At 48.1% G+C, this 15,808-nt stretch overlaps 1 protein-coding gene across 8 annotated transcripts in view; it reads right to left on the minus strand.

Annotated features, from left to right (window-relative positions):
- Ptprm (protein tyrosine phosphatase receptor type M) overlaps nt 1–8,259 on the minus strand; it is a 706,714-nt gene extending 698,455 nt beyond the window's left edge. For 7 of the 8 annotated variants that reach the window (XM_076549820.1, XM_076549821.1, XM_076549818.1 and 4 more), the window contains exon 1: nt 7,698–8,248. In XM_076549820.1, the coding sequence (XP_076405935.1) occupies nt 7,698–7,770 (73 nt within the window). In that variant the 5' untranslated portion in view covers nt 7,771–8,248. Of the gene's footprint in view, nt 1–7,697 lie in introns of all 8 variants that reach the window. The other variant, XM_042259959.2, reaches the window with a different exon arrangement.
- Nucleotides 8,260–15,808: the final 7,549 nt, after the last annotated feature.

Consider the following 15,808-nt stretch of genomic DNA (forward strand, 5'->3'; position numbering starts at 1 on the left):
AAAGGTGGCACTTGTTACCTTTTATTTAGTGACCAGAATCTTTCTACACTCATCAACGGATAGCAGCACCAAGCAGTAATAAACCCACACCTGGTTCTTTTATTACGGTTATTCCAAAGGCTTAAAAATGTCAAACTTGACAGGACCAGGAAAAGGGGAGCAGTAAGCCGAAATGATTTAGCTTTCTCTTCTCTGGGGAACTCCAACCCACATTTACTGAACAACTACTATATGCTAAACCCAGTTCAGTCATGTGACCTTTTGCATTGGCAGGTTTTATTTTAAAGGAATGCTTTAAACCATTTTTATAACTGTATATCCAGTCAGGATATAGTGAGTGCATTTCAGGCACGTCATTGTTACAAGAGAAGAGATGGAGAGGATCCCGTTACTCTGAGAGTGGTCCAGTTCCTTCTGATCACCGTGAAAGCCCACCCACCCATCATGAAGCCGCTGCAAGACCACAGCGGGAAGCCAGGAAATGTATGAGGCCTCAGATGGCCACAAGAAGCCAGGCAGAAACATTTTTTTGATTGTTTGCAATCAATTTGCTTTCTGCATATTGAACAAGTGATTAAAAATGTTCACGCATCTGAAAACAAATAGATGCTCTATCAGCTTTTCTGCCTTGAAGCTTGTAAAAGGTGAATGTTTTGCTTTCCTGTAGGCTCTGGCTTGCTGAAATCATCATTATTAAGCAGTGGCCTGTTCACCCAAGGAAGGTTCTGGAGCCTTCTGTTCAAGCAGGTCTGTGGCTCCTCAGCCCTCATTCATTAGCTTCTGATGTCCTGAAATCGTCGTCGTTCACCCTGGCTGTAAGGCCATGCCCGCTGCTCTGGTCCCCAGGTCTACAGGAAGCTGCAGCCATCTCCTCCTGTCCCTCTCTGCCCGCCTTGCTTGGGCTTCCTGTACAGTCAGGAATGACTCATTGGCTTTGAGTGGTAAACAGGACAATGGCTAGATCAGATTCCCAAGCCAATTTTAGTGACTTCCTCACTTCCCCACCTGGACCCACAATACCGTATAGAAGCTCCTGTTCCTGGAAGGATGGCTCCGGGCAACTGTGCCACATACCCACACAGACTGCTCAGCCTGGGGTTTGCTGGCCTCCAAAGGTTAGCAAGAACTCTGATTTGGTTTGCAAATAACTGCTACTGCTCAGTTCCACCTCTCTATAGAGATTACCTCAGTGCATCACACAAGCACAAAGGCGAGCGGAGAATGGGGATGACGGCCATAGACCAGCCGGACAGCTGTCTTTAGGTCAAGTGATGAGTCCCAGTGAGGCAGTTGACACAGAAGATTTCAATTCTATAATGAAGAGCTGGAAAATAATTTATAAAGCAGGTGGGGATCTGCTAACCACTCACTGTCTCTTTCTTCAGCCACAGATTACTGAGCCCGGGATGCCTTTCCTGGCTCAGGGAGGTGGGTTTGGGGACACAGCACTGGTAGATCAAGGAAAGAGAAGGGGTAGCAGCAGATGGGCTAGACCCTGAGAAAGCATCCACTGAGCGTGTTCAAGTCAATGTGCAAAGGCAGCACCATGGTCCCTCTCCTTTTCCTGTTAAATGTCAGGGATGCAGTGATCATCTCTGGTGTCCACAGGAAGCTGGGCTCTGATTTCAGACACACACACAGTTAGACCTCAAACAGAAAACAAGAACCTTTTTGTTTTCTAGTTGGAAGCTCAGTATATTTCCAAAACCCAAGGTTCACAGATCTGCACTAAAGTTCTGACCATCACCCCATGGGTCTCCAGGTTGGCCCCAGAGAAGTCCCTGCCTCTTTAGTTTTTGGTGGCTCTGGAAAGTCCAAGTAATTGGACAACTTTTTAAAGTGTAACAACTGCTCACCCTTATCTGACCCTATCAAGGGGCCATGGAAGCAGCAGGTGGGCAATAAATACTTAACTGGAATTAAGAGCACTGTTTCAATAAACAACCAACAAATGTTAGTTCTTCTATATACTCCCAACCTGGAGAATTTAATTCAAACTTTACATTAAATTGAAGCGTAGGAATCATCTGAGCCATCCCTTCAGCCTCTTTCTGTATTTCAACCCTGTGTCCAGCTGGGTCTAGTGTCTTCCCCAGAGCAAGCCTGCTATCTGAAGCGTCACACCATTGGTCCCACTTAACAGTGACAGTGGTCACATCCCATATCTGGATGTCCACGAAGCAAATGCAGCGTATGAGGAAGGAGTCAATGCTCATTGTATTTCTAGCCCCCTGTTCTCTTTCAGCTGCAGTTCGGGCCATCTGACCAGCTGAGTTCTTTTACAGTCATGTTTCTTAGATCCCTGGGCCCACTGGAATCCCCTGGAGTACTTGTTCTCACGGGATGCTGGCCCCTGACCCCAGGGATTCTAGTTGAAGAGCTGAGGACCTGCAAGTTTCCCATCCTCTTGAATGCTGCTGCTGGCCCATGGACCACACTTTAGGATGCCCTCTATCGAATCAACTTGTCTCAGACTATGGCCATAAGACAAGATGACTTGGAGATGTTCCCGGGGCCCTTGCGTTATGGCAAGGGCCATCAGAATCACATCGCTGGGCTGAGGAAAGCAGTTCTGGAAATGATGGGTCCAGGTGGTCCTGCCCACACTGAGTTTTGAGACGCCTATCCCAGAGCCATGGAAAGGCAGGAGGGTAACAGGGCTCCCCTCCCCCGCAGAAGTGCTATTTGCCATTATGGGTGGCATCTCTCCTGTGTTAGGAACCTGCTTCTCTTAGGTCCCCGCTTAACAGCAGCAGACCTAAATGCAGATTTTCTCCCCAGGGCCTGCCCGTCTTGTCTTACTAAACATTTCTCCCTCCTCCTGCTTTCTGATTTTAGTTTTCTCTCTCACTCTCCCAGACCCTTAATTATACCCTGGACTTGCCAGCTGCCCCACCAAAGGGAAATGGGGTGCCTTGTGGGGCAGGAAGCTTGGGTGACTACATCCTTCCTTCTCTCCACCCAACACACATAGCCCTACTTACTTTCCTCTGGTGGTTTTTTTTTTCTTTTTGTGAAAGTTATAGGGTGAATTCTGACTTTCTGATGACTAAACTTAAAATTTCTACAAGACCAGAAAAGCTGTGTCCTCTTACCATCAAAGGCTCACAGAACTTTGTATCTTTTAAAAATGTTTCATTAGTGAGGTGGAAAGACAGCCATAATTAAACCCTCCCCCGGCTTATGAGATAAGCCTATTAGCAGTTCTGCATTGTATTCACAGAGCTAGCTAGGAGCACAGAAAGACATGAAACCGAGGAAATTGGAGGAAAGGCTGGTTTTCAAAAATCGGAATCTTAGAAAGCTACATGGCAAATGTCACCCAAGAATGTTTTACATTTAGAAAAGTGTTTAAAAAAAAATAAAAAGTGTTTAACTCATGGTGGGGGGGGGGGGCTAGAAAGATGGCTCAGTGACTAAAAGCACTCTGAAGAGGGCCTGAGTTTGGTTCCCAGCACCTACATGGGATGGTTTATAACCACCTGTACCTGCAGCTCCCCCAGAGGTCTCACACCCCCTTCTGGCCTCCTTGAGTATCAGCATACACATGGGCAGACATGCACATACATAGACACATGTCCATAAAAATAATCATTGCAAAAGAGAAAGTATATTTGACTCCCATCCTTCCAAAATGGAAAAGTATACTTCCAAGTATTTAAATAATATAGCATCTTAGGAAATGTAATAAAATATAAAACAGAATCTCAAAGTAAACAATATTAATCTAAAACACAGCTGCTCCCCCAGAGTGGATACAGGCACCCTAATAACACTAAGAACTGACTACAGTCTGTGAAAGACTTAAATATAGCCATAGATTTTTAGTAGACAATTGTCCCAGATGTGTTGATATTATAAAACCAACTTCTCCCAAATCTAAAGACAATGATTCATTCATATATGGCTTATGTAATGTGAAGACATAATTAAAACCACCGGTTCCTTAAGAAAAATCACTTAGAAATATTCCAGTTATGTATCTGAGTACCCATACTTCACCCTATGTCAGGAGTTTCTTATCTGAAAACCCATAAAATAACCCTACCCAACATAGACTAAAACCTGTAATTTTTTACATCAGAACAATTTATTATGCTCAAGCAGTTCTTCACAAACACATAACACCAAGAATATAACGCTATAGTAATTTCCCGGCATATTCCTTTCCAGCTCGCTGATTGAAAGGAAGTATTTCTTCCTATCAATTATCCCGTGAATGCAGCACAAAAACGTAAACCGTCATGACAGCGGTTATCTAAAAAAGACAAAATATATCAGCCTGCTAAACAGACCCGCCGCCGCTCTGCAAACAGTCCTTTGCAAGGCCATATTTTGAAATCATTTCATACTTATAGAGGAACTGCAGAAGCTGAACAGAATTTAAGCACCCCCTTCGCACTGCTTCCTTGGTGTTAATGGCTTATGTAACCAGAGCAAAATTACCCACATTGAGAAATGAACGGTAGGCAGCACAATGCTATCACACCCAACACAGACTTTAGTCAGGTTTCCACAATTTCCTCACTAGCATCCTTGAAAGATTCAAAACTAAACTTCTGTCGAGGGCCCCGAGTTAACAAAGTTATGCAGACTTAATATATCCCCAACACCAGAGTGGGAACCAAGAGCCGACTCTGTCCTGTGTCTGCAAGCCAGAGCTTTCCAAGATTCACACATCAGCCTCCCTCTAGTGCAGAATTGAGCACATCACCGTCCAACACTTACGACAAGTTGGCTTTTTAAAACGGGGTCAAAGAGGAATGGGTTGCCAACTCCTTGGCTCCTCACCATGGAAAAGAGTTGCTTAAGCAATGCTATTTACCTCTCCCAGTGCCTTTATTAGTGTCTTTTTACAGAAGATATTTTTTAGTAATCTAAGCCTAAAGATAGACAGTTAACTTTGCTGTGTTGCCTATCAATTTGAAAGGGTAAAGATGGAAAATACTTTTCAAGTGAAATACATATGGATTATAAAATCCACATGGGCCCAAATCTTAAATCTTAATTCTTTTACCTTCTACTGAGTCCATTTCTGATGTCTGGAATTGAAAAAGAAAAAAGAAAAAAAAAAGCCTAGCTCACTTCTATATTCTACAGATGACTGATAATGAGTCTTAACTCCAAACCCATTCAAAAGAGGAAAGGAAGCAATGATGAATGCATGGACTTGATGGTTTCATACATGAGATGGACACCAAGAGGAAAATGTAAGCCCAGACTGTAGGAGGGCAGGGCTTTGAGCATCCTGGCTAAGACCTCAGCCACTGAGCTACAATCAAAGTCTGCCTTTCAAGAATCACGTTCTCCTTCCTTTTCATGCCAGCTGCATCATATACAATCTCAAGGCTTGTCAAAGGCAGTGATTTACACTAGCAACTTACTAGATGTGTGTGTCTGTTGTCAGGTCCAAGACTCTGACAACAGTGTTTTATGGGAGGGGGAGGGCTCACTTTGTCCACAGGGAGCTTACAATCTAGCTCTAACTGGGTTTCAATGTACTCCCAAACCAGGTGAAAAGCAGCCAGCTACTGCAGAACCGTATGAAGAAGGAACTGCCGGTGTCACAGCATCAAAACTTATCTTCTCAACATGCACAAAATAAACCCAACAACCATCACATTCCCAGGGAAGTACACTCCTGGCCTTGAAGTTTTCCAAAAGCCAAAGTGTGTGTGTGTTGGGGGGGGGGGGAAATAGGGGGGCTGAGACATTCCATGTCCAGCAACAAGTCTAATTTTTGCAAACAGGAACCTTGCCAATTTCAAAGTTTTAGATGTTCAACGTTTCTACACAATCATTTGTATACCGCCCTTTGTTCCCCTTCTCCCCACTAGCATACAATGATAACTCTAGCTTCCCAAATATGCTTCCAGTCGTAGTATAACTCCGCAAATAGGAATGTAATTTTTTCCCCAAAAGGAAAATGAGGATAAAACAAAAGCTTGGTTCAAAGAATCGATTTATCTATCTTTAAGAAGAGTACCACTGAGCCAATATGAATACTTTTGTCCCCCTTACACATAACTTAAAACTCCATCACAACGATCCTTGACACAGCTTAAATGTAAACAGACCCCTTCTAAGGGAGTTAGGCATATTAGTAAAGAGAGAGAAAAAAATCACGAAGGCCCTCAGACCTAGCTTTTAATACCAATGCTTTACAAGGCTTCCAAACTAACACAGCCACTAATAAGAACGCAGCCAAAATCTGTATCCGCTTTATATCAGCCGGCTCTGCGGTGCGTGCATTAACGCCTCTTCAGTACGTGCAATTTTCACGTTGTTAAAGGAGATACTGAGCTAGGGGCAAAGGCGTTTCTCTATTGAAGTTAGTGGTTTGGGTTTCTTTCGATGCACAGCTGGCTAAGTATCAGGTCCTTTCATCTCTGCCACCAACTGTGCTCAAGGGTCTCAGGACCAAGCCTGATACACCTTTCTGTGCCTATGAATACAAAGGACCAGCATCCCAGGATGCCCAGAAAGTCAAACCTGATGCTTTCACCTGGCCAGAGGTCTAGGTGGCTTTAATGTTTGTAAATGTACTCCTTACTTTAATGAAAGTTCTCTTCACCAAAAAAATATTAAAAGCCCAACTTACTCAGCCCACCCCACCCCCGGAAAAACATAGCACCCCATTTTGTAACTCGTGTTCAAGGTTAAATGCAGCCTTTTTATTAAAATAAAAAAGGCAAAGCTCCACCGCCACCATTGCGTGTGGACATTCATGAAACTGATAAACACGACAAAGTGTGCGAATGCTGCCAGCGTTTGCCAAGCACCCACGTGTGTCCTCCTGGGACAGGAGATCGTAGTAGAAGTAAGCCTTGAGACTCTGTCAGGTTCGGTCTCCCGCCTGACCCCCTGACTCACATCTACAACCCTCTGTCTCCACCAAGTCCTCCTTAGGGCTCGCGAACCCTGACTGTGCGCAGCCTCAGCCTGGCTTGGTGCACACAGCCAGTCCCCTTCTTTCAGCTGGGACCGACCCCCCCAGCGCAGCCCGGCTGGGTTACCAAGTAGTTATGGCCGTGGCGGCCCTCGGTTAGAGAGGCCGAGGGTGGGGTCCGGGCGCCCAGCCACAGTGGCCAGGATTTGGGGAGCTGCAGATTCCTCTAGGGTCGCAGAGACCTCCCGCGGTGCAGAAAGGGACCGCTGGCACAGCGAAACCGCGCAACGGCGGGGACCCGCTGAGGTCGCCCACCGTGCCGGGCAGGGGGCGGCAGGGAGGTCAGGTTTGGGAAGATCGCAGGCTATATCACCCGGTTCGGGAGATCGCCCCGGGCGCAGCTAAGCACCGGCAGCCTATGCTGGCCGCCACCGGGGTCGAGAGGCCCGCGCAGCGCCTACTCCCGGAGGCTGCAGCTGGGAACTTCAGGCAAAGTTTTCTGCAGCTCCTGCCTGGGCCGCCCAGGGACTCGAAGCCCGGAGCACAAGTCCAGGCCCTGCAGTGACAGGGGCCCGAGATGGAGCTCCCGGCTCCCGTACTTGTCCCGCGGGCTCCTGCGTGCGCTGCACGGGTCCCGGGACTCCGCGGCGGCTGCTTTCCTTCCGGCCATCGGCCAGCCCGGCTCACCCACTACACGATGCCGGGTCCTGTGCTCCCCTGCCCGGCCCCGAAGCTCGCCTCGGACTCTTCCACCCGGGAGTCATCTGCGTCCCATGCGCCCCGAGAACGACAGGGACGACCTGCTTACCTGAAAACGTCTCCCCGGCCGCAGTTAGCAAAAGTCCAGCCAAAGTCACCAGGCAAGTCCCAAGTGTCCTCATGGTGCTGAGTGCGCGCCGGGCCGCCTCGGGGCGGCGGCGGCCGGTAGACGCGGGAAGCCGAGGGGGACGCGAGCCTGAGCCGCAACTGCCAGTGTAGACGCAACAGCAGCAGCGAAACACCAGACCCCAAAGTGGCAACAGTTGCACAAGTCCGAAGTCCCGCGGCTCCCCGGCGTGGGGACCGGGTTCTGGGTCCTCTTGCCCTCCTGCTGGCCCCCGCTTGGAGTCTGGCGCCGCCGGGAGAGGCAGCGGAGGGCGCGCCGCCGAGCCCAAATCCTCGCTGGGATCCGGCGCTGCGCCCGCTTAAGCGCTGCCCCTCCTCGGGACCGAGCCGCCCGCGGCGCCGTGGCCGTGGCCGTGATCGCGCGCTTTGCAGCCCGCCGCCTCTCCACCCGCAGCTCCAGCCACCTCGGGCGGCGGCGCGCTGATGGCCAAGCCCGCGCCGGCTGCGCGCGGGGCTCCTGCTCCGCGACTGACTGGCGGTGCCCCGCAGGCCGGCTGGAAGGAGCCCACGTCACGGCCGGGCCGGAGCCGCCGCGGCCCGCTAGAGGGCGCGAGCGCCCGTGTCCCCGGCCCGGGGCCAGCTCGGCCTGCGCGGCGCCTGCGGGCTCCGTGGGGCGGCCACCGCCAAGATGCGGGCGGGACCCGGCGGGCAGGAGCAACCGCCCGGGGCGCCACCCTCGACCCTAGCTCGCCCCGGCAGCGCCTCGGATTTCCCACGCTGGCCTCAGGGACAGGGACCGCGCCCCAGACAGAAGTTTGTCCCGGGTCACGGGCGGCGAGGAGGAGTTGGAGCGCGCCAGGCACGGGGCGGCAGTGTCCCCGGCGGCGGCGGCGGCGGCGGCTGGCTTGCGAGCGTCGGGAAGGAGCGGGAGCCGCCAGCGCCCTGGGCCGCTCGGTCTGCAGCTTGCTAGGGACACGCACGCCGCTGTGCCCGAGCCCCGCGCCCGGGAAACGGGACGCGCTTCTGCCGCTCCAGTGCGACGTGTGGCCGCTAGTGGGGCCCGGAGCTCAGAAGGCAGCAGTCGTATGGAACCAGGGCTTGGGCAGAACTGGTGGATTTCTGTGTCTGGTGCAAGTGGAGAGTGGGTCAAACAATGTCTTGAAATGATTTTAATTTGCCCTTTGGGATCTGAAATGATCACTTTATTAAGAGAACAAGAACATTACCAATGCTTAAGTTTAAAGTAAAATTCAAGTTTTTATTGTAATTCTTTTTTTTTTTTTTTAAATGGTTCTTCATCTTGCTCAGAGGAACCCCATTAGGGCACCTGTAGGCTATTTACCGACCTAAACTGCGGGCGAGCGTGGTTAAATTAGGATCGCAATTTGTGTTCTGATACGTGCAAGTAGGTTAGTGCTCAATAGCCTGGAGCCTGGATCCCTCCCCATTGCTGCGAGGTGTCACCTGCTTTGTGATGTTTTAAAGGCCAAAGGAAGAAAGGAGCCCCTCAATCCTGTTGCTGAAGACTCTCTGGTGGGGACCCAGAACCAGCTAAAAATGATGACTTTCGCTGTGGTATCCCAGAGCAAATGGGGACACCCAGAGGACTTCTGTGTCTGCCAGACCGAACACATTGCCAGTATCTTCTTCAGGCATTCTATTCAGGAGGTCCTTGTGAGGCCTTTCGTTTAGAAGTCTCCACGTTAATCACTTGCTTAACACCAGAAGTGGTGGATTTGCCTTTGTCCGATAATGAGCCTGCTAGGCTTATCCTGAACTTGGGAAGGGAAATTTTGAAGTCTCGTACTTACTCCAAAAGAATCAACAAGAGACAGAGGTCTCATCTGCAATCCGACCTTTTTGATGAAATTATACTTTATAAGATAAGTCAAATTCATTTTTTAAAAGTGAATGATAACAGATCTCCCCCCACACACACCCCACCCCACCCTACACCCCCCCACACACACACACAACATGTTGACACTGGTGGGAGCATCCATAAAGGGGTAAAAAAACAAATGCAGGCTGGTTGCTTCCAAGTATCATCATTAAGCTGGATGAAGAGTTTGATATTAGGTAACATTTCATTCATTGCACGTGTTAATGCTTTCAATCAACCTTCAACAGTACAATTACTGCAATACCACTGAGGCGGTATTAACTGCCGAAGGCTGTCTTGGGCTGGTGGCTTCTTCAGAAACAGATCTTAAGGTTAGGGGGTAGCTTTGAATTGGGGGTCATGATTCCCAACAAGGAGAGAAAAGAACCAGAGGACCAGAATGAGGACAGTATGCCACTGTGGCCATCTGGGCTCAGTCCTCTGGGTTCCCTGGATTTGGGTATCCAAGTGTTGTTACCAGACACCTACTCTAGTACTCCAAAGAAACCCGTTTCTTCCCCCATTTCCTAAAGTGCGGGGCTCTGTGCACTTCACCTGTCCCTCTGTTGGTCCAGGTGACAGTACAGAGCCACCCGCCCCATTTCCCTGCCACCCACATTTCAAAGAGTGGTGGGGCTTTGTCTGCTGCGGGTCCCTTTGGTGCCTGTTTATGTACTGCCCCAGGCAGGTGACTGCTCCAAGGCACCTATGGTCTAAATAAAGAGAAAATGTGTGGTCTTGCCTTCTCAGGGGGATATCCCTGCAGGAATCTCCCCAGGGGACGTCATCTTGTGTTTTCAGCTGTAGAGATTTCTCTGTTCAGTCTAACCACCACTTGTCACTCCTGCCTCTCTGGGGGATGACGACGACGACAACATTTGCCGAGTTGGTTGGCCAAAAGTGAGGAGTGCTGTCGGGCCAGCTTCTGAGATGAGTGGGTTCCCAGAGGATGAAAATGAAAGCCCACTCGGCAGGTGCCCTCAGAGACAAAGACACCTGGCAAAGGTGTCCTCCTAATACAGCCAGAAAGAGAAGCAACCAGGGGCATAGGAAAGCCTGTGGGTTATTTCTTTCCCTTGGCCTGAAAGTCACAGAGAAGGCCCAGGCAGGGAAGGAGACCGGCTGGGTACACTAGTGATCAGGGCTTCTGGCTGAGCTGTTCAGGGACACTACTTTTGACCATAGTGTTTCTGTTTGTGATTTTGTTACAGATCCTTAAAAGTCAAAATGTAAGCCCAACCCTTCTATCCGGAATGTTAGTTACACTGACTTTGGAGGTTAATCACATGCAGAAAGTTCCTATGATATCCCAAGTATCCCAGAGGGATATCTTCATAGCCACTTAAGTGTGATCCAACGGAAAAGAGATTCGCATTGTTCGTGTGGCTCTTCTTTTCTTCTCTCGCCATCCCTGAAATAATAACTCCCCATTTTCAGATATTTGGATCATGAAAATGTTTTTTTATATAAGCAGGAAGTGGAAATGTGCGTTGTATAGGTCACACAATGATGTGTTCTCTTGATCAGAGTGTATAAGGACAGTGGGAGGAGATAGTTCTGAATCTGAAACCCACTGTGTAGGTAAAGTCAGTTTCTGGGCTGCCTGGCTTGCACAGTGGTACTCTGTCTGAAAGTCCTGTGTAAACTCTGCGACAGTGAGCCTAGGTGATTCTTTATTATGATAACCTCTGATTAAGCAGGGGTTTTAAGCATAAGTATACACTAAATCCTGGCTCCTAGATCTCATCTCTTCTCAACTTCAGAGACTGTGTGAGTTCAGGGGACAACGCACGCAAGCAGAGTCTTCCGCTCTACCCAGCTTTGGGTTGCTTGTTTATCTGATGAGCTGCTGGGGAGCACACCCAGGGCCTCACCCATGCTTGTCAAGTGCAATACCTCTGAGCTTCAACCCCAGCCCCTCTCCTCAGATATGAGAAGTGCGAACAGAATGCTTTGCCCAACAGGTACTGCATTCCACAGCGGGAGTCTCCTTAGGAATGTGGTCTCCCTCCCTTCTCTGCAGCCACAACACTACAGGTCAGGTGGATGAAAAGGAGTCCATGGTGGCTCCAGTTTCTGAGGAACAAGGCCAAGGGTCATACCTGGTGAGGAGCTCCTTGCTGGCAAGTCCCTAGGCAAGAGGCAAAGAAGGACATGCACGCATGTGCATGTCTTCCCTTCTTATAAAACTGCTTTTGCTGGGCTGGGGGTGTGGCTGCAGGACACTGTTTACCTAGCCACACCCTGGGCTCATCTCCAGTTTTGAAAAACCACAGTCAACAGCATTCAACCACAGGGCTCATCCTGAGGGCCCCTTCTATAAACATGGCAGTCAGAGGAAGTTCCTACCCTCTTGACTGTCCTAACAGAGATGAAACTCTTCCAAGAGAGCATCATCATCAGGCAGAGGGGACATATCCACCCCATAGTGGCCATGTCTGCATGGAGCCAAAGAGAGTGGGATGGGAGTGAGAAAGACATTACAGGTTTTTTCACGGGGCTAGAAGAAACCAGGCCATCTCAGCTTTCTCCATGGAAGGCCTGGCCTCATCTGGACAGGAGAAAACTTATTTCGTGGGTGTTCGTATCCTACCAAGGTCAGAATGTGTCATTGATCAAAGGCAAAGCCCATCCAGGTGGAGTTCAAAGCCATTGTTTCTAAACCTGTAAAGAGCTAGATAGAATCCTCAGCATGCCAGGAGCTTTATCCCTCTGCTTTGCCCACAAGGAACCCTCAGAGTACAAATTAACCTCCCAGTTAAACACCGGGACAGGGAACTTGCATATTCTTTTTAAAAATGTTGACCTTCACACTGTTAGACTTTGATAACACTGGGCAAGGCATACAACCTCTCTACTCAAGCCTCCTTCTGGAAAATGAATATAATCACACTGATTTCAGGTGCTGATGATTAAGTGAGATATGAAGGGCTAATTCCGGGTACATCATTGCTAGTGATCTGTAAGGAGCCTACCATGAAGACATCACACTGAGAGCCTCCCTGGTCTCTCTTCCCCTCTTAGGACATGGCTGTTCTTGTATTCCCGACTCATGGGCTCAGACATGAGGCCAGAAGAGCAGCAATGTCATGCCTGTCAGCCTCCATAACCAAGAGATCAATAACCTCTTTTCTTTATAAAGTATTCCATCTTGGGTGTGTTGTTGCAGCAACACAAAACAACCTAAATTAAAATCTTTCATTTAATTTTTTTCAGATGGGACTGGAGCTCATTATTTGCAAATAGGGTACACATATATACATATATAAATGTATATACATATATGCCCTATACATGTATATATATATGTGCCCCATATAGGTATATATGCTCTGTATATGTATATATGCCCTTTTATGTATACATACATGCCCTATACATGTATATATGCCCTCTATATGTATATACATACCCCATATAGGTATAGATGCTCTGTATATGTATACATGCCCTATTATGTATATATATATGCCCTTTTATGTGTATGTACACACCCTGTACATGTATATATGCCCTATATGTATATATATGTCCTATATATGTGTGTATATATATATATGCCCCATATAGGTATAGATGCTCTGTATATGTATATATGCCCTATTATGTATATATACAGGCCTTATATATGTATATATATGCCCTATATGTATATATACTCATTTATATTATATACATATGTATATATATAAATTTCAGATATACACAACTTTATGTAAAATGGTTGGGTAGATTGATAGCTTTTAAAAATGCCCCTCATGGTTATAAAATCAGTAACAATTGGACCCCACAAAGTGATCCCCTTATTTTAGAAAATGTAGTTTTACATCTGTCTAAACCTGTGTTCCTAGGGATGGCAGTGACCTCCTGGACAGTCCCCAACCCCATCTGATCTCCCATCTCCTTTCAAGGATATCCATATAGAAGGTGCCTAAGGGCTCCTGGTGACTTTATGCTTCAGTGCAGACAGGATACCAGGCTGCCTTTATACCTGGAGCCCCTCTGTGGACACAGGTCACACTCTCTTTCTGCCCCTGCATCCTGAACTAGGGGAAAACAAATTCCTCAGTCTTCCTGTGCCTTTCCCTGGGGTCAGGATAATAATCAAGGCTCCTCGGTCATGTGATTGGACAGTAGCCTCAGCCACACAGCACAGAAGCTGGGCCACCTGCCCACACTCAGCCAGCCGCAGCTTTCAGGAATGGTCCATCATGTCTGGGAAAAGTAAAAAGGCTGCCGCCGTAGGGGGACTTGATCTCCATCATCAGACTCCACTTCCTTTGTTCCAATTCCCAGAAGTCCTAGGAGAGAACGCTTTCTGCAAACTTCTTGGAGCTCAGAAGTTTTGAGAAATCTGCTGGCTCACTCCCAGAGTGTGAAATGACATTTCCCTGTTTGAATCCCAGTCAGTTCAAAGGCTGGTGCAGCAGCTCACCCAGCAGCAGCTACTCTCCATGTGGGGGTTCATTAAAGGAGCGAGCGCCTGCCTTTGTGTCCCTCTCCTTGCCCAGAGGCTTTGAACTAGCATGTTTTAGATTAGCCCCTGTGCTTCTTGCATTGAGACAACTGTTTTCCTCAGAACACAGTTTGGAGGTTAGTCAGATTATCCAGAATTCGCGCTGGAAACTGTGGTCCTTTATCGAGTTCCCCTGGAATCTTATTTCTTTTTTATTTCACTTTCTTTAAAACAAACCCTTTGAAGTCGATAGGTACGTTCCTTAAAGCTCAGCTTGACTAATACTATTAAGGAACGCTAGGCTAACAATGTCGTTCCTACTTCAGATTAAATTATGGCAGTAATGCGTCCTGGGTCCTGTGATCTGTAATAGGCTGTCTTTCCAGTAGAATGTGAAAAAGTGGTTCAATGGGAACATCAAAGAGAAGATCATCTGCATTTTCTCTTCATCTTGGACATTTTAAAGTGTCCCAATGTTGCAGTCTGAAGCAGTGATTTCTAGACAGACAGCACCATTAAGATGAGACACCCAAACCTATCCCACTATGTATTTGTTTCTATGCATGTGGGGGGGTTCAGGTTTATGTGGATGTGGGTGCCTGTGACATGTGTGTGCATGGAAGCTGGATGGCAGCCTCAGGTGTCCTCCCCAGGAATGCTGCCCACCTCTTCTGAGTCATGGTCTCTTGGTGGCCTGGAGCTCAGCAATTAGGCTATCCTAGCTAGCCATTGAGCTCCTGAGATCCTCCTGTCTCTGTCTCCCCAGTGTGGGGATTACACACCCATACCATCATGCCTGGCTTTTTATGTGAGCACTGGTCTTCCTTTGCAAGGCAAGAGCATTATCAATGGAATCATCCCTCCAGCCCCATAGTTTTTTCAAGCTACCGTTGAGTGGTTTTTTCCTATGGGTATAGCAATGTACTGCAGCATTAAAATGGAGGGTTATGATGCCTTTTAAAGATGAGGTAACTGAGGCCTCAAAAGCTACATGAGCAATGCTAACAGGTGATGCAATGAGGTCACAGGTGTTCACTCACCTCACAGTAACTGGCAGAGCTGGGGCTTGAGAGTGAGTATTCTTCGTCGGGGGGGGGGGAGGGGCTTGCTTAACCCCTTTGCCCACCTTTGTCTCTTTTCATACCATAGATGTTTCACCTGATTGTCCAAGTCACCATTCTCTGGCCACATCCTGTGCTAACCTGGTTTCCAGGATCTCAAAGCTCATGCCTGTGACAGCAATCCAAAGCTCACGCCTGTAACAGCAATCCTATATTCAGCCCGGCACTAAACACACAGGGCTGGCCACAGTAGTTCAGCAGGTACACAGAGAAAGCAGACGGACAAGTTTGTTGAAAGGACTGATGATTTTAGAAGATACACTTGCATGGGATGTTAGCATTCCTATTTTGATGGGATGGAGGAGCTGGGTCTTACTAGGATATGGCCATGCAACATTGTTCGCTCCTAAAGATGATGATTTAATTCCAGTGTGGTGGCACATGCCCTGAATCCTGGCACTTAGGAGGCTGAGGCAGGTGGATCTTGAGTTCAAGGTCATCCTAGGGTATACAGTGTCTCAAAATCATAACAGGTGGTGACATTTCAAGGCAAGAGGCCATACTCTGTGTCCCCTTCCCAGCTTCCTTTCAGTACACTTCATGGTATTTGCTAATTGATGAAATAAAGGAACAATGATAAAATAGGAGAACTGAGGAACAGACAAAAGATTGCCAGACCCAAAGCTACCTCTATG

The sequence above is a fragment of the Peromyscus maniculatus genome, chromosome 13, assembly GCF_049852395.1.
Source record: "Peromyscus maniculatus bairdii isolate BWxNUB_F1_BW_parent chromosome 13, HU_Pman_BW_mat_3.1, whole genome shotgun sequence".
NCBI classification, from domain to species: domain Eukaryota; kingdom Metazoa; phylum Chordata; class Mammalia; order Rodentia; family Cricetidae; genus Peromyscus; species Peromyscus maniculatus.